At 37.1% G+C, this 27,650-nt stretch overlaps 2 protein-coding genes across 2 annotated transcripts in view; one reads left to right on the top strand and one right to left on the bottom strand.

Moving 5' to 3' along the window:
* GC (GC vitamin D binding protein) overlaps positions 1-2,945 on the bottom strand; it is a 32,347-nt gene extending 29,402 nt beyond the window's left edge. Inside the window, exon 1 of the mRNA XM_014562583.2 lies at positions 2,766-2,945. Coding sequence (XP_014418069.2) covers positions 2,766-2,823 — 58 coding nt within the window. The 5' untranslated portion in view covers positions 2,824-2,945. The remainder of the gene's footprint in view (positions 1-2,765) is intronic.
* The window catches only part of NPFFR2 (neuropeptide FF receptor 2), a 245,915-nt gene that overhangs the window by 31,715 nt on the left and 186,550 nt on the right, over positions 1-27,650 (top strand).

Raw genomic sequence — 27,650 nt, 5'->3', positions numbered from 1 at the left:
CAAAGTGTTACTTTGCTGTTGATTTTCAGGGAGGTTGACATGGCTTTTGATGATGGAGTTAGCGACCTCTCTGACTTCACCTCTTCCTCCTTCCCCCTCTCAGCTAAGCCTGAAAAATGCTTTTACTCTGGCTGCCTTGTGAACTTGGATCAGGCGGTATTTGTTCCTAGCTCAGGACTTTTTGCACCTTCAGCTTGAAACATAGTAGATATTTGCATGTCTGTCTTCTTTTCATCATGTAGCTCTCAAATCTGTGTCACCTCCCCAGTCACCGTTGTGTTTGTTTTGCAGAGAGAATATACAGATATATGTGGGAAAATAGACTGCTTATTCTGAATTACTTTGTAGAATGCTGTACAGCTATGTCACTGAATCAAACTTAGGACAGCTTTTTCATATGACTACTGATGAAGGGACAATCTGTAGAAAAGAGAGTGATTCAGCGGTGTTTTGGAAGGTTGGGATAAACCACATTGTCTAAGCCTCTTTTGATGGGTAAGTGGGAGAGGGAAAAATACAGTTATCCATCAACCCAAGGGAAACTTTCTTCTCGCTGTTAGATAACATGCTTAATAAAATTATGCTGAGGATGAAATGCTTAAAGCAAAAGGAAAATGTTTATAATATCTTGTTCTTAAAAACAGCTCTTACAAACAGCAGTGTTTTATCTCTTGTAGCATTATTTCCTGTCAGTAGCCTTCTTGCTTGTTTCTTGGCAAGAGGGAAAGATATAATTTAGGTTAGTGCTTTATCTATTTTAGTTTTGAGTAAAGAAGCCAAGAGGAGGCAATCTGTGAACATAACTTTCTTGCCGCTCATACGATAGATAAAGTGGATATTATAATATCATCTAGACTTGGCATATTTGGTAAGCCCTTCTCGCCCAAGGCATACCCAGGGGCTTGTGAACTGAATCCCCAAAGCCATTTGATGAGAGAGGAAGGGCCTGACGAGCTGATGTTCACGTGGAGCTGCAGCAGTGTGCATTTTAGAGCTGGGGTTTTCCAAAGACTACTTCATGGGATACAGGCATTTTAGGAAAGAGCTCATTGGGGAAACTCTGGGCTAAATTTTCTTTGTTTTGGTTTCTCAGAACTGCTCGGACAGCAAAAGCATTGATTGCAAACCAACCAAGAGGGACTAATTATGGCTTATTTATTAAATGTGTTTGGCCATGGAGACTTTTTTCCAAGATGAGTCTTGAGGGAAATATACTTTGGAAAAGGTGTTTTAGACAAATGCTGTGGGTGGTCGTTCAGCTCTCTAGAACTTAACAGACAGTACCACAACCCAAACCAATTCTCCAGCATCTAAAATTCCTCTCGACTCCTTTCTTGTGCATACTTTGTAGCGTCCTGCCAGGATAGAGCACATGTAGCTTCCAGGTAAATCACTGACTTGCTATTTGGGTCATGCTCAGGTATTAGAGAACAGAGGACTAAGAGGTAATCTGAAATTCAGACCTTCAAGGGAGCTGACTTGAAGTTTTTAGCATCAATTTCATCAGAGCTAAGAGAATGCTAAAGGATATTGAAATAGAGGTTGCAGAATCCTGTTATCCTCCAAAGCACATTGGCTTCACTTCAAAGAGTTACAGTGTACACTTACTGAGTCGGTAGCTCACAGTGGTAGCTCATGTTCCACATTTTGGCATCCACATACAAGCCCAGGGCCTAACCATTACCAGACTTGCTGTGTTTTGAAGACTCGGGTCTGAATGTACTTCAGTAGGATTTTTCAGGTTCAGATCTGCCCCCGGGAAACCCTCAGCAAGGGAGTAAGCTTTCAGGGTTCCTGGGGACTTGGCCTGTTCAGAGGTCTCATAAGGGGCATTGAATAAGATAAAATTTAAAATAATTTGAATGATGAAAGTAAGATTAAAAAAGTAGGTACAAAAATAAAAGTCAGGAGTAAGGTTATTTGTGTCACAGTTAATAACTGATAATTTCTGGGATCCACATTTTATTCCACTGGTTAAATGTTGTTAATATGAATACTAACGTATGACTTGAGTGAAGCTATTAACTGACAGCACTATAAGAAAATTTTAATTTCAATTTTTCAAAGCAAGATTAAAGCTAATTCCTTTATAAACATTAAAGAATCAGCCAGAAAGTAAATTGAAACTGATTATGGGAAGTTCCCAAGGTGCAAAATTGATAAAGTTGCATATTGCTCAAAGATGAAGACATCATTTGATGAATGATCTTAATGAAACATAGCTGAAATATCTTGTAGCCATGTTTCATAGGTATTAAATTCTTCTATGTGAAATATTTTAGAAACTATAATGCATTTTCAAATACTACTTATAAAGGATTTCTTGAAGATCACAGAAATCTCAGTTGACTTCATACATACATCGTTATGGTATACTGAACTCTGAATGGCAATAAATATTTGAAGTCTGAGGGGGAAAAAAAGCTCAGTGATGGATCACAGCCTCCATTTGCATTATCATTTAACAAATTAAAAAATTCTAGTTTTGAACCATTCTCAGATCTTGGTTATTAAATCTGGGAAAGAAAGTGACAGATTATATAGTTTTTCTTTCTTTCGTGAGATTCTTATCTTGATTTCTTGGCTATTCTAATAGAACACTGTATGTCACATTTGAGCTCTGATTAACCCCCTTTAATTCTTCCCTCTCTCCCCAATATATGCCACAATTCTTCTGTTTTTCACCTTGTGTATAAACTTTTTAAATGTAACAGAATTAGACTAGTGAGAGTTTCTGTAAATGGTCACAGCACTGGAAGTCTTACCTCTCTCTAGAGCACGCACACATGCTACAGCAAGCAGGAAAACCAGGATCCTCTTCATTTTTCTGTGGGCAAATCCTGCAGGACCCCCTGTCTCCTGTAGGTTACCCAGTAAAAAACATGGCAGCCTAAAGTAACCACTCCCCTTTTACTGAGATTCCTGACTATGGACTAATCAATTATTAATCTCTACACAGAACCAAGGGCAGTCATCCTTGGCCCACAAGAGATAAAATATCATCAATGAAGGCAAATAGATAACCTGGGGAAAATGTAGTGGAAAATCGAGGAGATTTAATCATTAACTTTGTTGGACTACAAAAGAGTCAGGGTATATGTAGATTTTTTTTCTTTCCCACTGTGGTTTTTTTGTTTTTTTTTTTAATACCAAAGCTTATATAATGTATTAGTGGACGCATTCTCCCTCTTTATGTGTCCCTACCCTTCTCAAGGGTATAAATGGAAACTTGGAGGTCTTCCTCTGTTTAAACCTGCTACAAATAAGGATTATCTTAAAATACCACAGACTAGAGGTTTAAGTAATAAGGGGAAAAAGTGAGACGCCAACTTACCACAATTGCTCAAATCCATAATTTCAATGCTATAAATTTTATTTAAGATGATGGGATAGTACTGTGCTATAGTACTATATATAGTGTGTGCTATATTACATACATCTTAAAAAAAATTTTTTTAATGAAAGTCCTTAGGCACTACCACTGAGCTATACCTCCCTCCCTCCCTCCACCCCGCCACATATCTTTCTAAAGCACTGACATACATATTAGAGATAACTCTTGAAGTGAAGTAAATAACTGGGGAGGTTAAATGATTTGCCCCAAATCACAAAAGTCAGTGGCAAATCTTGGACTACTAGAGCTAATTTGAAGTTCTTTTTTCTAATACTGTACAATTAGTATATTTTAAGATAATAGAACTTGAGAGCTCACAGCTAGCCTTGTAGAATGCAGAATCCAACATCATCATGTTACGGAAGAGAGGCACAGGGAGTTATGATTCACTCCATCATTGGAATCAGGTCAGGATCTGGTTCTCGCAGTAGTCCTCTTTTTAGGAAACAGGGTCAGATACGGGTTGGGTACACTGACTGGAATAAAATCCCTACTCAGCTCTTATTGGCTGTGTAACCTTGGGAGATCATTCTGTTTCTCTAAGCCTTGTTTCTCTCCTATACAAAGTGGTGTACCTTTGTCACAAGATGGTTGTGAGCTTAATTAAGATAATGTGCAGGGTCTTCTGTAACATCAAATGTGGTGGCGTGCACTGGTAACTATTGCTCTTATTCTAATTATTGCCCAGTTTCTTCACTGGCTCTCTAAATTTATAATATCTGAGAAGATTACTGGATCTAATGAGGTCTGGAACTCAGTGGAAATATCTTAGAGCCAGCCCTATATTGTGGGTTTAGGACCATCACAAAAAAGTGATATAGAAGTCTGATATCAATTTAGAAGCTAAGCAATTAACTGCCTGGAAAGATTCCATCAAAATCTCAAACTGCATGAATCAGTTACATTTCTAGTCAGATTCTCCTTCTATATTGAAAATAGTTGAGTGTTAAGTTCAGAAAATGGAGCTCAGCTAGTTGAAAAGGATAACTAAGCAAGAATTAAGCAGAGCTATCTCTAAAGCTGTTGGAAATCCACATGGTAAAGATTAGAAGAAACTCTAAATATTGCTAGAGGCAATATGGCAAGATAGTCTTGCTGTTCAAAGATCAACTTCCTGCCTACTACAAGTCTTCCAAACTTTTCCTTCGGCTAAACTCTTAATTTACTTTGCAAGTTAATTAAAAAATGTGTTTTAGTCTTACTATAAATTATTTGGGAATAAAGAAACTCTAAACAAGTGCCGAAACATTTTAAAAAGCCAAGAAACCCAGAACTCAGAGAATTAACTATTAACACACTACAGTTTCTATTTTTAAGATAATACAATATATGCACTTCCATAGTTTTTTTATTTAGCAGTATTTCATCTTCTGATTAATTCTTTCAAAGATACTCTAGATTGTTTCCCATTAATTTTGTTATAGAACTTAAGATCAGCCAGTTCATTTTTTAAAAATTATAACTTTATCTCTGCTTTTGCAATAACATCTGCCACTTTGGTTTAATGATAAACTACATGTAGCAAAAGTTGCAACATCTCACTTAGGTGTTCTCTTGAGAAATCTCTACACAAGCTGCCAAATGCATCCTCTTGACTTTATCTTTTTCCAAATGAAAACTGGACTTACATGCTAACAATTTGAGTGTACATGAACCTTTACTCAGTCTTATTTATGTTACTTTCCTTAATTCTTTCAAATGTTGATTGTTCACAGCGATTCTAAAACTGGAAAGAAATAATTGGCTTAAACGAGATGTCTCATGTTGCCATGATTACTTTAGTAAATCAGATGAGGGGAAAAGGGTGAAAAAGACCAAGTGAAATCTTCTGACACTCTGTTACAGCAGTAGTGACAGCAACTCAGAAATTTGTAATGGAAACAGATACTTTAACAGAATTTTCATTAAATATTTCAGCTGTAAAGTTTCACAGGAGTTTTTGCTCATAAAGAATCAAAAAACATATGCAGAAGTTGAAATAGATTATTGGACACATGAAATTGATGTAATATTATAAACTAATTAAAAAACTGATTTGAAGTACTCTCCTACCTGTTTCTCTGTCTTGCTATTGGCTTCAGAAGAAATGTAGGTTTTTCCCTAAACAAAGCTATTTCTAGGCAAAATTGGGAGACAAAGCCCATCTTTAGTTCCTTCCCTGACACATTCTGTTCCTTTAGTAACTCTTAAATCTTACACTCTTCATCAAAGGAATGTCTTTAACGTTTTTTAGGTTGTTATAGGCTGCTTAAAACTCTTCCATTATAATAGTCCAGTAGAAATGACCTTCTTCAAGTTGATTTCATTTGCCAGAGTGTTCTTTTCATTCAGATTCTCTTTATACTATCAAAGTGCACTGTTAGTATCTTTCCCTGATGAATGAGCTGACCAAATGAATGTTAGTAGCATAAAGTGCCGAGTGCTCTCATAACCCACCACTTTCTTGACTCACATGAGAAATTTCAATATCCTAATAAGTCTCTTTTTACTTAAGCTTATTCAAGCTGCATTTACTTGCAATTAAAGCATTATAACTAATGTAATTTTAGACCAGTCTTTCCTCTGTTGCTGTTATTTATTTAAAATGCAAATAGGACCATGTTATTGCCTCCTTACTTACAACTCTTTAGTTAATACTAATGAAGGGGCAAAACCCACAAAGGGACCAGCAAGACCTCCCAGGCAAGGCCATTGCCTTCCCACTTTTGCACTTCTGTAAAACGGCTTGCTTCTAGGGAAATGAAACTTACCCCCAAAATTCCATTGGTTCCCAAAAGCTCACTCCTGATTGGTCCATTTCTAACACTTTATTAGCATTTACCCCTAAAATTCCATTTATTCCTGAAAGCTCACTCCTGTTTGGTCCATTTCTAACACCTCATGTGCATTTGGCACAAACTTAATCAAAACCTAAAGCCCTATAAAAGTCTTTGTAAACTTATAGATGGGGTCCAGAACTTGGAGTGTTAACTCCTCTGGGCCCGCTGGCGTAATAAAGCTGAGTCCTCCAACCCTCTGAGTGTCACTTGGTCTCTCAATGGGATTCAGGCTGCTGTAACACTAATAGCTATATGTAAAATATACAAACAACAAGGTCCTACGATACAGCACAGGGAACTATATTCAGTATCTTGTAATAGGCTATAATGAAACAGAATATGAAAAGGAATATATGTGTGTATATATATCTATATATCTATATCTATATATATATGAATCACTATGCTGTACACTAGAAATTAGCACAACATTGTGAATGGACTGTACTTCAATTAAAAAGAAAAAAGCCTGTGCTTAACATTTGTAACTTAATCTTACCTACCTCTATAAGGGACTCTGCACATTAAGATTTAGTACAGCTGAACTGTTTGTGGTTCAATGAGCTTGTGGTTCACCTTGTGCTACTGGGCCTCCAGAGGTCTACGCTCTTCTCCTTGGAAGCCCTCCTGTACTATTTTGTGTGTTTGCTTTCTTATCTTGCAATAGGAGAAGTCTTCCACTTATTCATTTAACATTTAATTGATAGCACTTCATGCCTGCTGTCATTAAAGCTGTTGGTACTAGACCTGCATGCAGACCTGCATGGTCCTCATGGACCTGCTAGTCCACCTAGTAAGGCAGATGATGAAAACAATGAGTGGGCTGAGTGGTGAGTGTGCGTGGAAAATGGAGGGGGGTGGATAAGAGTAGATGCAGAGAGACCAGTTTGAAGGCTGCTTTGAAGCCCAAGCAAGGGATGGCAGTGGCCTGGCATGCGGTATTGGCAATGGGATGAAGAGACTCTATCCTGAGGACAGAATTAGGGGATGATCGTTAATTAGATGTTGGGAGGGAACGGCAGTGGTGAGTCCTTAGGTTTCTGGCTTAAGTGAGAGAGTACTAATGTCATTTTCTGGGATAGAAAATACTGGAAGGGACACATAGTTTGGGGAAAGATGTGTTGGGAAGAATTTTGAGTAGGCATATGGTATACAGTTGGCCCTCCATATCTGCAGGTTCCGTATCTTCAGATTCAACCAACCTTGGATTGAAAGTATTCAAAAAATTTCAAAGTTCCAAAAAGCAAAACTTGAATTTGCCTTCCATAGCAACTATTTCCATAGCACTTAGGTTGTATTGACAGCTGTTTACATAGCATTACACTGTATTTTCACCTATTTACATAATATTTACATTGTATTAACTAGCATAAGTAACCTAGAGATGATTTAAAGTAATACAGGAGGATATTTGTAGCTTATATGCAAATACTACAGCATTTTATAGAGGGGACTTGAACACCCTTGGATTTTGATATCTGTGGGGGTCTTGGAACCAATCTCCCCAGGATATTGAGGGGTGACTGTGCTACCCTGGATGGTAAAAGAGACCTGGATTTCTAGGCTGTCTGAGTCTTCCTTCTCTGTGCTCTGCTCTCCCTTAGTGCTCTTATTTGCACTAAAACTTGTTCATCTAGGTATTCCCAACAGCTAGCACAGAAACTCAACATGGTAAATCCTGAGCAATAATCAGTTTCATGGAGGAATTTAAATATCTAGTGTTTAAAATTAAAGACTGAGATAGAAGTCTATAATTTGTTCTTGCTCATTGAAATCAGGGTAAAATAAATCACTGTTTTGATGAATAAACCAATTTATAATTTTACTTGGATTTTCATGTAAATCTGCAAATGATTCCTATATATTTAAAACAAAAGACGCTATTATATAAATATATCTTACAGAATGTAGGAGTTAGAAAATCTTACAAATATAAATGGCTTATTAAGCAAGGTTACTTCATTTATTTTAAAAGGAAAATTTGAGATAAAATTAGAGAAAACAACTTCTACCATGGCTCCATCTAACAAGGCTATAGTAGTTTAGGAAGCCTTATATAATAAACTGGCAAATAATCATTAATTTCCCAAGAACATTTTCTTTCTTTCTTTTTTTTTTTTTAAAGACAAGTGTGCCTTTTCTGTTGAAGTATAGTCAGTTTACAATGTAGCGTTAATTTCTGGTGTACAGCATAGTGATTCACTTCTACGTAGATGTATATTCTTTTTCATATTTTTTTTCATTATAGGCTATTATAAGAAACTGGATATAGTTCCCTGTGCTGTAGAGTAGGACCTTGCTGTTTATATATTTCTTAATATAGTATTATCTGCAAATCCTGAACTCTCAGTTTATCCCTCCACCCCTCCTTCCACCTCTGATAACCATAAGTTTATTTTCTATGTCTGTGAGTCTGTTCCTGTTTTGTAAATTGGTTCATCTGTGTCATTTTTTTAGATTTCACATGTAAGTATATTGTAAGTTATTTTTCTTTCTCTTTCTGGCTTCACTTAGAATGACAGTCTCCAGGTCCATCCATGTTACTGCAAATGGTATTATTTTATTATTTTTTTTATGGCTGACTGGTATTCTGTTGTATAAATATACCACAACTTCTTTATCGAGTCATCTGTCAATGGACATTTAGGTTGTTTCCATGCCTTGGCTATTGTAAATAGTTCTGCTATGAACATTGGGGTGCATATATCTTTTTGAATTAGAGTTTCCTCTAGATATATGCCCAGGAGTGGGATTGCTGGATCATAGGGTAAGTCTATTTTCAGTCTTTTGAGGAATCTCCATACTGTTTTCCATAATGGCTGCATCAAACTGCATTCCCACAAGCAGTGTAGGAGGGTTCCCTTTTCTCCACACCCTCTCCAGCATTCATCTTTTGTAGACTTGCATGATGGCCATTCCGACTGGTGTGAGGTGATACCTCATTTTGATTTGCATTTCTCTGATAATTAGTAATACTGACCATCTTTTTCATGTGCCTATTGCCACTTGTATGTCTTCACAGGGGAAATAATTGCTTACATCTTTCGCCTATTTTTTGATTGGGCTGTTTTCTTTCTTTCTTTCTTTTTTTTTTTGGTTATTGAGTTGTATGACCATTATGTTTTTCAAGTCACTGAGTACCAAGGAGAATTAGACTTGTGATTATGCTGTATTCATTTCTACCCCTTCTAATCAATAAAAAATATTTTAACTTAATTACAAAAGTAAAAAGTAGAACAGCTACAGGCAATTAAATAAAATAAAGCACGTATGGATTTTACAGCATATAGAACAGCAGGGAACAACCACAAGAAAAGTATATAAATGTTAGATAAACCAACTCCTCTTTTCCTTTGGGCAGATTGCTAACAGTAAGAAAAAGAAAATGATCACCATTTTCCTTTATTACCTTTTTTCTCTTACCTTTTGTATTGCCTTTGTGATATATTGCCTAAGATGTGTACAAATGCTTAAGAATTTAACTATTACAAGTTTATCAAAACAAAAAGGATGGTGGTTGTCCTTATGTATGTATTGGTAGGCAGAACATTATAAATTTTACAAATAAGGAATCTGGAAGTTTTACTGAGAAGGTTACTGTTTTATAGTAACGTTGGAAAAGTGGTGAGGATTATTTTCAAGGAGAATTTTTCTTCTAATTATCAATTCATGTTTTAGGTCACTCTTAAATTTACTCCAAGGTTGTCAAATTACAATAAAATCTATTGGCATTTAAATAAAATACTTAGTGAACTAGCTAAAAAAAAAATTTCCAAGACTATGTAGGTACTTATTAGTATTATCTCGATTTCTACGCTGTAGCTATTGTGGTCTAAGTGTTTGCTCAACAACCTGGACTGGCTAGATTAATAAGTGGCTTTCCCCAACCTTTTTGGAGGAAAGGGATTAATGTTGTTACAAATAGTCAGACCACAGGCATACTACTAAAAACATTAACAAGGAGTGAGCTTGGCATTTGCTATGCACGATGCTAGACATTTGAATTTCCTCATTTAATCTTTATGACAACACATGAAATATATATCATCACTTTTTTATAGATAAAACTGAGCCTGAGAGTTTTCTAGTAGGTAGAATCTGAATTTAAAATCAAGCATTTTGATCCAGAGCCACCTCTAAACCAGTGCTCTACTATCAGCAAGAACATATATTTTCCATGGTACTATTTTTCAGTTATATTCAGTCCTCTTCTAGTTATTAAAGTACAATTTCATTTAAAAGAACTAAATTAAGAGTAGTACATGGGTGAAAGATGTTGATAAAAAATTTTTGATAGTGAAAGCAGCTCTGCATACTTGAAAAAGATGGGAGCTATAAAATTAGAAGTTTGCAATACTGATTTTGGGGGCATTGGCTTAGGACTTAAACATCCTTTTTTATCGAAGTACAGTCACAGTGTGTCAATTTCTGGTGTACATCATAATGTCCCAGTCACGTATATATACATATATTTGTTTTCATATTCTTTTTCATTAAAAGTTGTTACAAGATATTGAATATAGTTCTCTGTGCTATACAGAAGAAATTTGTTTTTAATCTATTTTTATATATAGTGGTTAACATTTGTACATCTCAAACTCCCAAACTTATCCCTTCCTACCCCCTCCCCCTGGTAACCATAAGATCATTTACTATGTGAGTCTGTTTGTTTGGTAGATGAGTTCTTTAGTGTCCTCTTTTTTTCTTTTTTTCTGTTTTTAATTCTTAATGGATGTAGTTTTACCATAACTGGCCATTTTTCTGCCTCAGGGTTTCTCTGCCACATCTGCATGGGGTATCTGTGAGACCTCTGTCATTCTGATGAATGTTCAAAGCTGGAAGGATGAGAGTTACCACTCTATGAAATAAGTCTAGACTGTGGGGATAGAAATTGGTAGGTAATGCTACTCTTTTCCATCCATAGGCAGAGAATTTTGACATTCTAAATGATTCCTCTGAGGAACCATTCTAGAGTGTGGGAACATGCATGCCTAAATAAAATGCTTGTATGCAAGCTCTGTCTCAGTCTCTGCTTATAGGGGAAACCCAGGCTAGGATAGTTGGTACATTAAGTAGCGCTAGTATTATTTTTCTAGCAGACATCAAGATAGGATTCTAGAAATGGCGATTCACTGGTCACAGTGATCACACCCCATTGCTGGTGGTGGGTGCTATAACCCTTGGCATGCAGTAGCATCAGTATAATTAAAATTTCTGTGAGGGGTTCAGAAGTACAGAAGATAGTAAGCCTTTGGCTTGCAGAGTAACAGCATTGAGTAATATTGTGCCAATAATTGTGGAGTTGTCTCATTTTGTTAGCTGCTTTAGAAACTTTGAAAAAAGAAAACAACAGGCTCAATTTTGCCACTTACCAATTCAGACCGTGCTGTGAAATTCAGAAAGCCTTCATGGCAGTATTGACAACCGTATTTCCTGTAATCACCACACACAGGCACTGTCTTGTCCCGTGGTTATGTTAACTCTCCTGTTCTTTGTAACATTATAGTCTGAAGACCATGGATTTCTTGACTTCCTGCAGAATGTCATCCTGGCACACTGTATGCTTGACATATGGCTAACTGGGCATGTTGAATAGGAACTAGGATGTACTCTGATGTCTCAGGACACGTGGGTTGTAGAGGGTGAGAGAGAAACTCCAGGAAGATTCAGGGCCTGTCATACAGGTAAAGTGTATAGATATTCTGGAAAAATGAGACTCTGCATTTGGTAATCTTCTTTTGGGTTTTAGAAGTGGCTTTTGGGAATACTTCTCTGACTCATTTATTAGTGACTCAAAAGTTGACTATGTTTGAATGGGACCAGAGCAAGAGATGACTTTGAAAAGAAGCCAGCTTACCAGCACAGCACTGGTTTGGGGGCCTGTCCTTCAGAATGCAGTATATGCATTGAAACAGTGGTTTACCTTTTGTGATACATGGTGCTGTGTCCTCAATAACTAGAACATATGGGAATGGGAACCAAAGATTACAGGGAGGATTGGCCCATCTTACCATTGCCCCAAGTGACCCTCTTTTGGAATTTGTGTTGCTTTTTCCTTGGCTCCACAGGAATAGAGGTCCTGCATCCTAGCAGGGAAATACTTCTACCAGAGGTAAGGATTCAAATGGCCTGAGTCTCCATTACTACCTTATCATTCAACTCCTAATGCCGTTGAACCATCAAACAAATACAAGAGTTACTGTACAGATGGGAATGACTGATCCCAATTACCTGTGACAGAGATGTCAACAGTGGGGGCAAGGAGTATATCTGGAATCCAGGAGACCATCTTGCTGCTTGTATGTCCAGTCATGACTGTAGACAGGTAACTGCAGCAACCATGATTAAACCACAGTAAAATGACTCAAGGCTTTGACTTCTCACCTCATGGATTTCTCACTAAGCAAGAAATCTGGAGCTACTGAGTTATTGCCCAAGGATTAGGGAAATCTCAAATGCATGATGGAGGAGAGAAATAATGAACACCGTGATAGCCTTGGGATGAGCTGCAGCAGTGGGCACTATAGCTTGTTTCTCTGTGACCTGTTGGATTTGATGTGAACACAAGTAGGTCTGAGCGCTACCAGTGGTGAGCTGTACTGGATGACGCCCATGCTCTGCTTCCCAGTCTCCAGTCTTCAGCCCACCTTCCCATTCCAACTATTGCTGTGGCAATCCACTGCTTAGAGGTGTAATCTGACAGCCACTTGCCTCAGCTGGATTGCCTGTCTCTTGCTTTTTGCCCTTGTGTTTTTCTACAAACCAGTGTAGAACACTGGCAAGAACCAGTTCAGCCATTCCAAAGCATACAGGAGGAGTGAGAGAGTTATTACCATGGGGCAGTTCTTGGCTAATAAAATTGGAAGCAGATGGATAAACACTTAAAAAATCACTCAGATAAGCAATTCTGGGACATTTTATAGGGCTCTTGAGAGGCTTCCCAGCATGGCTGAGCCTCACAATCGGCTTGCTAACAAACCCCAGAACTGCCTTTCCCTCCTCTGAATTCTTCCCAGTCTCCTCCTGTTTCTAAGATTAATTTATAAAATCAGTGACTTAGACATTCACTTAACTCAGGTTCTGCTTTTTTTGTTGTTGTTGGGGGAGGGAGCGGGATAATGCAGGCTGAGACATGGCCCCTTAAAGTAAGGAATGATTATGTGATGTATCTGGCCATGCTGGGGGGCACTTGAGATCCTTTGTGCAATTAATTACTCCTGCTTTTTCTTAGTTGTGGTCATTGTACAAACTTGTGTTGGTATGTAGCCATCTGGAATGTGGAGCCACTGTAAAGAAGCTAGCTGCTCTGTAAAAGTGAAAATTGAACTTTTGCTTAGTTGTACCACAAACATTTTGGGGTTCGTTGGTGAGACATAACCTAGCCCATTCTGGCTAGTTTTGGTTTAACCATAAGTGAAACAAGGAGCAATATGAAGAAAGGCCACAATAGCACTAATATCTCCTTTTTTCATCCCTTCCTTACTTTTATGAAAGAAGGGTCTAAATTTGGTCTAAACTCTATTATGAGTTATTCCAAACATATTGGGAGGTACAGAGAATTACCTAATTAAAATCCATGTCACGTAAAAAGTTGTGATCAGAGAGAAGTGCTTCATTCTCCTACCTTTGAGGTAACTAGCATAATCACTTTTTTATTTTACATTTTTTCACTCCAATCAATGTTAGTATTTCTATTTGGAATGATTACTGAACAATATCATTTTGTATGTTTCTGTACTTACATACTATCAACACTGTAGGCTACTTTTTGCAATGTGCCTTTTGTTTCTGCAAAAACAATGATTTGGGGATTCTTGGGTTGATACTAGTTACTCTACTTCATTCATTTTTATAGCTATGTAACTATTTACATGGATATGCCATATTTTATTTATCCATTCTCCTGTCAGTAGGCATTTAGGTTGTTGACAGAATTGAGTGAAGGTCTGAGCTATTCTTTTACCTTTTCTCTTGCTCCCCAGAGAAAGAGCCTTGTGCTTCATGCCCATTAAGGAGAATTAAACTACCTACCTTTGTGAGAACTGGCCCCGTGAAATACTGGGGCAGAGGCCAAACTGCTGTTGAGGTCTGAGTCAGCAGGAGGTGAGGAAGAGAGAAGGTCCTGTTAAGAACTGTTAAAAGTCTCTGAGTTAACTGGTTTAGGGGGTTTGAAAAAGACGTATGTTTTAGGAGAACCCTTGGCCAAATATCGGAGGAGACTCCCTTCTGCTTGTTGTTTTCCTAAGACACAGATTACCTTTTTAGTAAGTTCAAAATGCTAAGTCATCTGTCAGATGGGTTTGTAACAGTATTTTTATTTTCCATTTAAGATAGCATTAAATAATCATCCAAGATTATTTCCATTGGGTTCTCAGGGCTCTGTTGTCCTCTTTGTTTAAATTGTTTTAATGGTTTCAACAAGAATGGAAATTCCTAACCCCCTTTCCCAGTCTTAGGACAAAATAATAGAAGTAATGTACGTATTTCATCAAACTTTGTGGATGTGGCCTGGATAGTGCTTCTCAACAAAACGTGACCAGTTTTCATGATTTATAACCATGTTGGCAGAAATGACTTGTTACATCTTTTCGTTTTCTTCTCTGGAACACTGCCGAGTGGGCTTCATTTGTTTGAGAATATTTGACAAGGGAGCAAATGGGGAGATATTCCCATGATACAATGCAAGATAGAAAGACTGGAGACTACCTCATGTACTTTCCTCCTCTCTTTGGTAAGCCTGCATAAATGATCTCCTGGGAGTATAAGGACCTAAAGCTTGCCAGCTCCAGCACACTTCTTAGCAAGGCTATAAGTTCATAGATGAAGCCATTTGTCACATGGTGAATGGCCAGGAAGACCCCATTTCCTGCCCGCACAATATTGTCCTGAGTTCTTGGACACTTAGAAATTGGTGGTTCTTTTTACATATAAGTTAAATGTAAGTAAAACAGAATAGTAATGTCTTTTGAACAATGAGGAAGAGAAGGGGGAGGAAATAGATTGTGGTACTTATAACAGAGGAGGTAGAAATATCAAAAACTGAGAAAGATTCTCAGATTATTTGGGACGCTTGTGGGATTCAGCCGTTGGTTTCTAGGCAATGCCCCAGGGAGGTAGCAGAACTTCAGATGAGACCAAGAGCTGCTTACAGTGGATCTATGGATCTGACTTCCCTGTTTGGCAGAGATTGTGGTACTCAAGATGTCCAGCAAAACAGCAGTGTTTCCTTCATAGTGACCACAGAGCTTTTCAAGTGTGGCCTCATGAAAGGTTCTTGTTGAATGTTTTAGAATAAGTAAGACCCTGGAGTTCTTGCCTCACTTTAGAGAAGGGCCCCTCCAAATTACAATGAGATTGAATTTTTTGCTGGTCAAGACTGTGGAGATTTAGAACAGATTTCATTAGATCTAGAGAAACAAAATATAATCATCTCTTCGTCTCAGAGAGCTGAAGAATAAATTTCATACCTGCTATAGTTGAAAAAATATAAACATGTTAATAAAAAGCTGAATATACACCTTGAAGCTATGGCATAGATAGGAAAACGTATGGGCCTGATTCCACTAGACTCTAGCTAATCGATCAAGTTGGCACAAGTTCTGATGATAACGGTGCCCATCACATAGTAGATCACATTTTTTTAAAAAGCTATCGACAAGTCCTGTCATGTCTACTTCTAAGACGATTATTATTATAATGATGGCAATAGATAACCTTTATTAAGCTCTTTCTCTGGGCCAAGGATGCTTCTGAACATTTTACACACATTATTACCTCATTTAATCCTAACAGAAGTATTATGAGGAAGAGTGTATTAATAATCCAACCTTCCAGAAGACAAAATTGGCGATCAGAGGCAAACTTGCCCATCTCTAATCCATTCACTCCCCTTTATATCTTTTGTCATCACTTTAATCCAGGCCCAGTCATTTCTTTGATTACATGACAGTCTCCTAATGACTTCCCTATATACTCTTGCCTGCCTTCTTTCCATTTCCCATAGGACAACCAGAGAGAATTTTTAGAAAGTACATTGCATTCTGTTTCCTGATCCTTCAGGGACTTCCATTGCTTTCCTGTTCCAATGGTGGTCTGGACTCAGTTTGTATCTCCAGTGTATATCATCAGTGTATGGTCCCCAGTATGTAGTCACACTGTAGTTTTCCTTCCTTTGCTTACTGATTTTCAGCCAAACTAGTCTTTTGATTTTGGGTGGGTAGAGGACTTTAGCATATCTAGGTCATTTTAAAAAAATACATGGCCCTCTGAATAAACTTTTATAACATAAGGTAGATGAGTCAAAAAATATGGCACATGAAATAAGATCTTCGTAAATATTAAAATTTAGGAAACAATAGTCTGAGTTCAGAGAGTTGGATTTTAAGAGAGTCCCTGTGTCTTCTGAGGGTTAGCTTTTTGCCTAGATAAGAAATGTTGGAATAGCAGAAGAGAAATTAGCAAAAGGGAAATTAAAAACTTGAAACAAGGACAGCTAATTAGAAAGTTGATGTTGAATTGTCAATATTGTCAACTGTTAATCTGATTAAACTAGCATAAAACTGATTCATTTTCTATCCTGTTAATTGCTATAGGATGTAGTTACTAGTTTCTAGTCTAATGGCAAACGTTACAAATGCCTAAAAAGGCAGTGTTAAGTTATTTTTTCTCAAGTGTCTTTCAAGTGAATATAAAGATGATGGAAGATGGCCAACAGTCATTTCATTGACCATTAAGTTATTAAAATGCTAATGAGGGAAACTCTTAACCTTCCAACCCATTGTACATAGGACAGTTTTCATGTTAGTTGTTATGCTAAGAGGAAGCCAATTTAATTCATTTAGGTGTTAACAGCACTCTTTATTTTGTTTCTCTACAAGAAGAAAAAGTATTTAATTTGATTGCATTTATTTTGCACATTTCATGGAAGACTTCCTTATCTTCTGTCTGTAAAGAGGCATTATAAATAATTGAAGAGGGTGTCTTACACAAGAGCAGGAAATGTGATCTAGCAAATGGAGCTATTAAAAATTTTTAGCATCTGTCCCACATTTTGTCATTCAAACTATTTGGAGGAAAGGTTTCTACTTTTACTACTTATCCAGAGTACTAGGGGTTGATTGAAGTCCAGCAAGACTTCATTATAGAGGGGTGTCTAAAAGCCCAACAGAATTAAAGTACTCAGTTTCAGGTTGAAGGAGCAGATATGAAGAGAAAGAAACAATGCTGTGGATTTGTTTAGCCACTTTTAAGATTTATCTTTGCATAAATGCTTATTTGCTTCCATTTTCTGTACTTTTCTAAATCTATACCTACAGTTCTACACAATAATAATTTCTTTCCATAATCCTGAAGTTGTAAAAGACAAACATACTGGACAGTTAAGGAGATAGTTTTATTCAAGCTATTGTAATAGAGTATGTTCATTAATGAGTAATGTTAATGAGAAATTACACCAGATGGAATTAAACAGGTAGAGAAGACTTTGTTCAAGACTGTGGCAATGAAAATCAAAACTATAATGAGGTATCACCTCACACCAGTCAGAATGGACATCATCAAAAAAATCTACAAATAATTGCTGGAGAGGGTGTGGAGATAAGGGAACTCTCCTACACTGCTCTACCCACATCCTCTTTCAGCAAATGCTCCATTTCTCTGCTCTCTCTTCACCAAAACTCCTTGAATGAGTTGCCTTTATTACTGTCGGATTCCTTTCTTCCCATTCTCTTGTGTGTCTACTCCAATCAGGCCTTTATCTCTGCCCCTTCACCTAAAGGTTCTGGTCAAGGACATTACTATTTTAAAGGAGACAAGACTCTTTGAAGGAATTTAGCAGAGTCATGAGATGTATGACATCTTTATCAATAAAGGAGAAGGAAATCTACAGCTCTTTTGGCTTAGAATGCCCCATTTTTGTTTAAGCTTTTAGAAAATAGAAATATTTTAATATCATTACCATGATAAAAAATTAACCAAAACCCAAAAACTTTTAGGTTTTACAGGTACTATTTCTCAGAACATTAGAAATAATCTCTTCAGCAATATGTTGGCACACTTTTAATATAGTTTTGTAAATAATACTTTAAGGACATTTTTATAATTGGATAAATAGAAGAGAATCATACATTCATACAAGACTACACATAGGACAGGAAAGTAAGATGAACCCTTTTGCAGATGTTTTCAAGTTACTACCTTATCTTAGGTGGTTTTATGATACAGAATACCATCTGCTTTCCTGTTGCTTCTAGAGAAAGAACATTCATCATTAAGATTCTTTTCGCCATTATTTGCGAAGACTCAGTTTCAAGGGTAAGCACTGAAATTAACATAGTTTGAACTAAAGAAAAAAGCAGGCCTACGAATATTTAAATATAATATTGAAGGATAAATGGTAAAATAATTTTACAAAATTGGATTGAAAAGTACATACTATAGTGATTTGTATTTACAGTCACTGATAAGCTTTAAGTGGCAGAATAAGGTCAGTTACTGTCCTTTCCTGATCTGTCAGCAGCGCTGGGCACATTTTATTTCTCTCTTCTCCTTGAGACATCACTCTTCTCCTTGAGACAGATTCTTAACTTCAGGACACATTCTCTTCCTTGCCTTCCTATTGTGCTGGCCATTTCTTCTTCATCTCCTTGGTGGGGGGTGGGGCAGGATTTTCATCTTCCTGACTTTTAAAAGTTGAAGTGCTTTGGAGCTATGTACTAGACCTGCTCCTTCCTCCTAGTCAGTTTATCTGTACTCCCCAGGTGACCTCACCCAGTTCCATGGCTTCAGCACCAACCACTTCTCTGAATGGCAGATTTGCTTTATCTAACTGCCTGTTGACATCTCACTTGGATGTCCCAAAGACTTGTCAAATTTGACAGGACCTCATCCCTGCTCTAGTCTTGCCCTTCCTTTCAGTAGTTCCCATTTCAGTATGTGGCAACTCCATTTGTCATTTTTGCCCTTCCTCTGTTTTTCTCGTACCCTACATGTAACCCATGAGGAAATTCTGTCAGCTCTACTATTTACATATGTCCAGAATCGTATCTGGTATCTGGACACAATCTTACCATTTCCATTAAAACTATCCTAACCAAAGACTCCTTAGGTTTTTTTCTCCAGTTTTACTGAGAAGTAATTGATAAACTTCATTGTAGAAATTTAAGGCATGTAGCAAGATGGTTTGATTTATGTATATTGTGAAATAACTAACACAGTACATTCAGTTAATGTTTATCTTCTCAAAGAGATAAAAATAAAATGAAAAGAAAGAAAAAAGGAAAATAAAATTCTCCTTGTGATGAGAACTCAGGATTTACTCTAACAGTATTCCTGTATGTCAGAGAGCAGTGTTAGCTATAGTCATCATGTTGTATGTTACATTCCTAGTACTTAAAACTGGAAGTTTGTACCTTTTGACCAGCTTCTTCCAATTCCATCTCCGCTCATTCTCTGCCTCTGATCATTAGTCTGATCACTTTCTCTATGAGTTTGTTTTGTTTTTGTTTTGTTAGATTCCACATATAAGTGAGGTCATACAGTATTTGTCTTTGTCTGACTTAACTTACTTAGCGTAATGCTTTCAGTGTCCATCCACGTTGTTGCAAATGGTAGGCTTTCCCCATGGTTCATGGCTGAATAATACTCCAGTGTGTGTGTTGTGTGTGTGTGTGTGTGTGTGTTTGTGTATCACAACTTCTTTCCTCATTTATTCATTGATGGATATGTAGGTTGTTACCATGTGTTGGCTATTATAAATAATACTCCTGGAACATGGAGGGTGTAGATACCTCTTCAAGTTAATGTTTTTATTTCTCTTGGATATATTCCCAGAAATGGAACTTCAAGATCATATAGTAGTTCTATTTTTAACTTTTTGAGGAACCTCTATACTGTTTCCCATAATGGTTGTACCAACTTACAATCCCATCAACAGTACACAAGTGTTCTCTTCTTTCAACATCCATGCCAGCATTTGTTATTCCTTGTTTTTCGATGATGGCCATTCTAGTAGGCATAAGATGATGCCTTATTGTGCTTTTAATTTGCATTTCCTTAATGACTAGTGATGCTGAGCATCTTTTCATTTAACTGTTGACCTTTTAGATATCTCTTTGAAGAAATGTCTTTTTAGGTCCTTTGCTTATTTTTTAAACTGAGTTATTAATCTGTTTTCTATTGAGTTGTATGAGTTCTTTATATATTTTGAATATTAAACCCTTATCAGATACATGGTTTGCAAATATTTTTTTCCCATTCTGCAGGTTGTCTTTTCACTTCATTGATAGTTTCTTTTGCTTTGCAGAGCTTTTTAGTTTTATGTAGTCCCATTTGTTTCTGATTTTGTTGCTTGTACTTTAGCTATATCCAAAAATTCATTACCAAGGCCCATATCAAGGAGTTTTACTCCTAAGTTTTCTTCTAGGAGTTTCATGATATCAGGTCTAACATTTAACTCTTTAATCCATTTTGAGTTAATTTTTGTGAGTAGTGTAAGATATGGGTCGGTTCAGTTTTATTCTTTTACATGTGATTATCCAATTATCCCAGTGCCATCTATTGAAGAAAGTATCTTTTCTCTATTGAGTATTCTTTGTTCCCTTGACAAGTATTAGTTGATTGTATATGCTTGAGTTGATTTCTGGTCTCTCTTCTGTTCCATTGGTCTGTTTGTTTATTTTTATGCCTGTATCATACTGTTTTGATAACCATAGCTTTATCATACAGTTTTAAATCAGGAGGTGTGCACTGAATTCCCTAGTCAGGTGAGACCACAGGTTTTTCTCTGCAGGTGGGAGAAGCCATTCTCTATGCTCTGTGTTCAAATTTTACTGTACATAGAGCTCATGAGTGGACTGTGCATCTTCTTGTTTGCTCTTGTGTGCTTTCTTTGGCCAGAAAGGCAGAAGGCTGTATTCAGCAATGAGCAGGGCTACGAATTCAATTTCCTGTGCAAGTGTAACAGGAGAAGCAGCGCTAAAGCTGATAAAGCTCTTCCTTGTTTCGCTCAAGCTGCTTATTGGCTCTGCCTGTCCACTTCTCAGCTTGAGTGCTGCTGGAGTTTTCTTCCAGCCCTTCTGGTCAGACAGGGCCAGAAGACATTCTTTGCAGTTGGTGGGGCTGTGATTCAGCTCCTTGCCTAGGCATGATACTCCATGCCCTAGGGCCAGCAAAACTTGTTGAGAATCCAAATCAGGCAGATCTGTACCCTGTTGAATTCTTGGTCAGAGTGCACCCTGACTTGGTTCTACAGATGAGCAAAGCTTCTGGTTGGGACTACTACTTGGGCACTGCAGATACGAACTCTGCCAATCTTCCTGTGCTGGTTGTTTCAAGTCCTTCACTCTTCCCTGTCACAGTCAGATTCCCAGTGATTGAGCCCTGCAGATTCCCTTGCAATCCCTGTGTTGTGAGATCAGAGCAGGGGCTCCCACAAAGTGACCCACAGTGCTGGGGGTGGGGGGCAGTGCTGCTGGTTGTCGCTGGCCCTAGGTTCTCTTTTCCCACTGGAGGAACTGGAGGTGCAAGGGAGACTTCTCCCTGTGGTGCTGTGCTGGCCGGGGGGAAGGGCAATTCAGTCAATATGTAGCCATTTTCTTACCCTTCTGATGTAGTCTGTCTTGGTTTCTGTGGTGCAGGGAGGTGCTTCAACCCTACCCCTGTGTTCTAGGACACTCTGAGTGGTGTTACATTCTGAATAGTTGTTACTTGTTCCTCTTGTGATGGAGTGCAAAGTCAGGAACAACCTGTGATGCCATCTTGGTGGTGTCACTCCCCAACACTTTTATTTTTGACCGGACTTTGGCTGTGTAGAGACTGAACTGTTCTCCACTGTATTATCAAAACTGTCTCCTTCTAGTCTTATTACCAAGATAACAGTTAGAATCTGACTTAGATTTTAAAAGGATCAACCCAGAGGTCCTTTGTTCAAAACCTTTTAGTGGCTTCCCATATTACTCAAAATAAAATTTGAATTTCTAACCATGGTGTATAAGCCCTACATAAGCTTCTCCTCTACCCTATCCTTCTGCTTACCTCATCTCTCTGATCTTATTTTCGATCTCATTTCTGCTTTGCTTCAGCCACACTGGAGCACTTTTTCCAATAGGCCATATACACAGTCACTTCAAAGCCTTCTCATTTGCTGTTGCCTCTGTCTGGAATGCCATTAACCCAGATAAATCCCCTCCCTTCATTAGGTTCCCACTGAGATGTGACCATATCAGAGATTCTTTTCCCATTAACAGTGTCTAAACTGCAACTTCTTCCCTTATTTTGCATTATTTTTCTTAGAATTTCTCACCACCTTATATATTACCTATGTATCTATTTAGTAATCATTTCTCTCTAGAGTAGAAATGTATGCTTCATCAGAGTGAAGATTTTTTTGTTTATTTATTTCCATATTTCTGAGATCTTGAATAATATTTGATCCTCATTCAGTGCTCAAAAGTATTTGTTGAATGAATAGATTGTAAATATTATAAAGGCTCTGTATTTTGGATTTATTATAAAAACTTTCACACATAGAGCAAAATGAAAAGATTTTAACATTACAGCACTTACATATTCAGCACCTAGATTTTCCCATTAACATTCTGCTGTGCTTGTTTTTTTATCACATATCTATGTACTTGCTTTTCTCTTTATCCATCTATTCTTCTATCTTATTTTTTAGCATATTTCAACGAAAACTAAAGACCTCTCTACAATTCCCTTTGAATAATTCAGAATGAAATTTATTAGAGTTTGATATTTATTTAGTTTTTCTTTTGATGTAAAACTTGTGTGTAATTAAATGTATAAATCTGAAGTGTACATTGACTACATTTTGACCTGTGTAACTCAAACTCCTATTAAGATATAGAATATTATTGTCATTCCAGAAAGTTCCTTTATACTCAGTCAATTCCTCATTCTCTATCCTGAGGCTACTAGTGTTATGATTATTTTTTCCACCATAGGTTACTTATAGAATTACAGATAAAAGGAATCACAGATGCACTCTTTCCTGTCAGACCCTTTCAGGCAGCTTTTGAGATTCATTGTGTTGTTGGATGTATCAGTAATGCTTTAACTTTTATTGCCAGTAATATAAAGGAGTTTGTTTACTCATTCTTGTTCTGTTGAACACTTGGGCTTCTTTCAGATTTTGGCTATTACAAATTGGCTTTGCATATTATCATTCAAGTATTTCTGTAAACAGTTCTTTTCTGTATTACTTGGACAAATATCTAAAATGGACTTGCTAATAAGTCTTGTGATAGGTGAATGTTTCATTTTATTAAGTTACAAATAATTTTCCAAAGTGGTTATGTCATGTACACTCCCACAAACAATATGTGAGAGTTCCATTGTTCCATATCCTTGTCACTGTCTGATATTTTCAGCCTTTTAAGTTTTAGCCTTTGTGGCGGGATGGTAGTGGTGTAGCATGACGGTTTTAGTTTATATTTTCCTGAGGAGCAATGATGTTGAGCACTCTTTTCATGTGCATATTGGTCATTTGTATCTTTTTTTTCTCAAGTGTCTATTCAGGTCTTTTGCCTATTTTGTATTATTTGTCTTTTTATTACACAATCCATTTATCATTTAATCTCTCTATTGCCAACAAAGGAAAACTTGGTCTTTCCATGTACTTCCTGAAAAAGAAAAAAATTGTTTTCTCATTGTGTCTCCTGGGACAAATTTGTACTTCCTCTTAAAATAGAGGCATCTTCTTTTCTATAAAAACAAAACAAAATAAAGTTATTAAAAAGTTACACATCTTATGTTAACTTACTCCCGGAGAGCCTATCTGTCACTGTTACAAAGTCACATGAAGTAAAAGGAAACTGTAACTAAGAAACAGAGATCCATGAAAGCAATGCAGAACCACACTGGATAAATGTACGTGTGTGGGATTTTATGCTTGTGTGAGTTTGGTCAGATAGTGTTTCCTAGACCTGGATTATGATTGTTAAAGACCCGATGTGCTAGGCCAAGGCCGTATTCCTCCATACCATTGTTTTGGTTTTTTTTTTTCTTTAACCATAAAATCATATGGCAAATTGAATCAAAACACTTGTTGACTATTTTAAAGCTTTTAAAAAAATACCAAATGTTAACTTCTCTGAAAATTGTTATTCTGGGGGAAACCTCCGCTTTGCTGGCACCTTAGGCACACACTTAGTTTACTTAGTGGGTATTTAACACTGGCACTGCCTGATCCCAGAATTAAGGGAAATGAGAGACAAACCTAATAGAAGTTTTAGAATTTATTTTTAAAATACCTCAGCATTGATAGTCTCCATAAATTTTAATTACTACCTTAGAAGATGTCACCTTCTCTAATAGGGGCTACAGATGTGACAGGTGGTCAGCTAGCATTAGTTCTAAGAGCCTCTTGAGGACGCTGCTACAGTGTTTCAGCTATTTCCACACCTGATACTCACCAAAGGCGTTAGCTGTTAGCTTAGCTGATGGTAGGTGTGGCTTTTGATGGGTGAAATTTACAATATTCATGATAAATAGATTGGCCAGAAATAATGTAGATGGACTCTTACTCTTGCAGAGATGGGATATAAGGATCTTGTGAACTCAGTCATTGACTCTCAAATAATTCTGGGCTCAGCCACAGATTCACAGTTTTCCTGGACTCCTGCTTCTGACCTGGTAATTTATCAGAGTTTGTGTCAAGAGTATTGTCACTGTTACTGGGATGTACCATTTATACAGGTGCTGCTGCAACAATAAAAGGAAAAGAGCTGGGCTTTATGGCTGCTCTGTTCTTATTTGATAATAAATGCCCATATATGTGACATTATTTTGTCAGACTTGCCCTCACTGTGACCTGGTAGGGAGGCTAATGAAGAAGTGATCTGTATCTATCAGTTGCCTTTAAATACTGACATTTGCCAAAAAGAACCTAAGATATGACTAAATTGACTTTGGTTAGTCTTTCTACACTTATTCTCTGACTCTGATTTTCATAATATGATTCTGTGTCTCGATCAAATATAGAACATTTTAGGGTAGAGGTTAAGAGTGCAGAAGGATTGGGTTCAAATCCAGCTTTGTCGTTTCCTAGCTGTTTACTCTTAGGCAAGTTATTTGACTTCAATTTTCATTTTTTCTCTCAGTAGTAAAGACAGTAGTAGTACCTACCACAGTTGATGTGGGGATTAAATAAGTTAATATTTGAAACCACTTGAAACAGAATTTGTTAAAATGCAAATATCTATGACATTGGAGAGATGGAGTGAGAAGCTATTCTTGGCTCTAATGTATTGTGAGATATGTGGAAAGATTATAAATAGAATATATAGGATTCTTAAAGTTTTCATAGAATGCGACAGAAATATATTACTTGACCTTGATAGATTATAAAAGATGTTTATATTTGAAGTCATTTAAAGTACTCATATGCTGTACACCTGTAACTAATACAATACTGTAAATCAACTATATTTCAATAAAAAAATATAAAAATGAAAGAAAGGTTAATTAAAAAGTGCTCAAGATGCGATGGCCTATGAACTAAAGAGCAAAACAGAAATCTGTAGTAGCCTCAGGAAACATACTTCCACTTCCCTGACATTCCAAAAGAATGTTGTTTTCATTTCTGCTTATAAGCAAAGACAATAAAAGAAGAACATGAATGCAAATGTGTCTAGCTGGTTATTAATTATCAACTGAAAGAAATATGTTGAACTTGAAAATGATATGAATCCAAAATGTTAATTTCATGTCAAACTGATGGCTTAGATTGTAGATATTTATTTGCTAGCACTTCATCTCATATTTGAGAGAATATTCCATCATACATACAGTTTTTAAGGGACTAAGTTGAGTATTTTCTAGGTTAAAATAACTAATAACTTTGTAGGAATTTCATATAACTGTTTGGGAGACATATCAAAATGATTAATGTTCATTCCCCTCTATCTTTCTTGGGACTTCAATATGCATTTTGGAGGATAAAATTACAGTATATAACTCTTAGTTAGGCTGATTTATATTGGTGAGAGCTCACACACATTCCTAAACTTAGAACTTTAAAAATATTTTAATGTTCGAAACTCAACCTGGAGTATGAGGCTGTGATAGGATGAAGATGTAAAAGACTGTGTAAAATCTTTAATTTCACATAGCAGTTAGATTATTTTTCTTCTTATACTTTTGTGTGATAACTCTTGCAGGTTTTACACCCTGTGTTATAGATGAGGAAAATGAGGTTCATGGACATTTTATAGCTCATGCAGCATCACATGACTGGCAAGCAGTGGAGCAGGTAGTACGTCTCTGTCATTGGAGCTGTATCCTGAGCTGGCAATGGTATTTTTGCGGTTGAGAAAATATAAATAACAACATTAAATTCCTTTAGGGGTTGATCATTTGAAGGCTGACTCTGTGGCCAGGACTCCCTAACAGTTTAGGGAATAAGTTAAGCAGATGCCAGCTGTAAAGCGTGAGTCCATGAGTGAGTCTGTGTTGTTCAGCTAAAGGACAAAATACACACGAGAACCATGAGAGCTGCCATGTAAAATCAGGTCACAGCCCTGCTGGAAATGCTCCGATGACTTCCCACCACACTTAGAAACAGACACACACCCTTACAATAGCCTGTGGGAGCCTGGGTTACTTGGCCCTGCTTGTTTGTGACCCTGTCTGGTCCTATTCGTCCCTGTTTCATCTCCTTTTAGCCATATGAGCCCTCGAACAGTGGAGGGTGGGCCAGGCCTTGCTCTTACAGCCTTTGCAGCAGCCGTTCCCTTTATAGGGAGTGTTCTTTCCCAAGGCTTTTGCACGGTGGGTTCCCTTTTGCCACTCAGGTTTCACTCTGAATGTAACCCCTTTAGAGAGGCCTGCCTTTTCTAACATTAGAGTGTCTCCTGCCGCAGCCCTGCCCTGCTGCTGCTTCTAGTGACTCTCCGTGACGTCGTCCTATTTCATTTGTGATGTAGTGCTCGCTAATGCATCCTTGGTTTATTTGGTTGCTTGAATTTTCCTTTACTCTTCCCTTCCTCTAGATGGTAGAAGCTATAAGGGCAGAGAACTTGACTTTCTTTTTCACTACTTTATGTCCCATGTTTAGAATAGCACCTGGCATATAATAAGTATCCAATAAATATTTTTGACTGAATAACTAATACAGAAAATTATAGTCACAGGGAGAGGGGAAGTATGCTACTGGTTTTTTTTTTTTTTTAAACTCAGCTCTGTTAGTTGAATCTTGATCTTCAAGGCAGTGCAGTTCAGAAAAAATCTGTGGTGATGAAGATACTTTAAAATACATGCTGCCTAACACTGTAGCCACTAACCACATATGGCTGTTACACACTAAAGACACAGCTAGTGTGACTGAAGAACTGAATATTAAATTCTATTTAGTTTTGATTTATTTAAATATAAGTTTAAATTTACATAGCATCACGTGGCTAGTGGCTAGCATATTGGAG

This window comes from Camelus ferus, chromosome 2 (assembly GCF_009834535.1).
Source record: "Camelus ferus isolate YT-003-E chromosome 2, BCGSAC_Cfer_1.0, whole genome shotgun sequence".
In the NCBI taxonomy this organism is placed as follows: domain Eukaryota; kingdom Metazoa; phylum Chordata; class Mammalia; order Artiodactyla; family Camelidae; genus Camelus; species Camelus ferus.
This window is presented reverse-complemented; position numbering and strand designations above follow the sequence as displayed.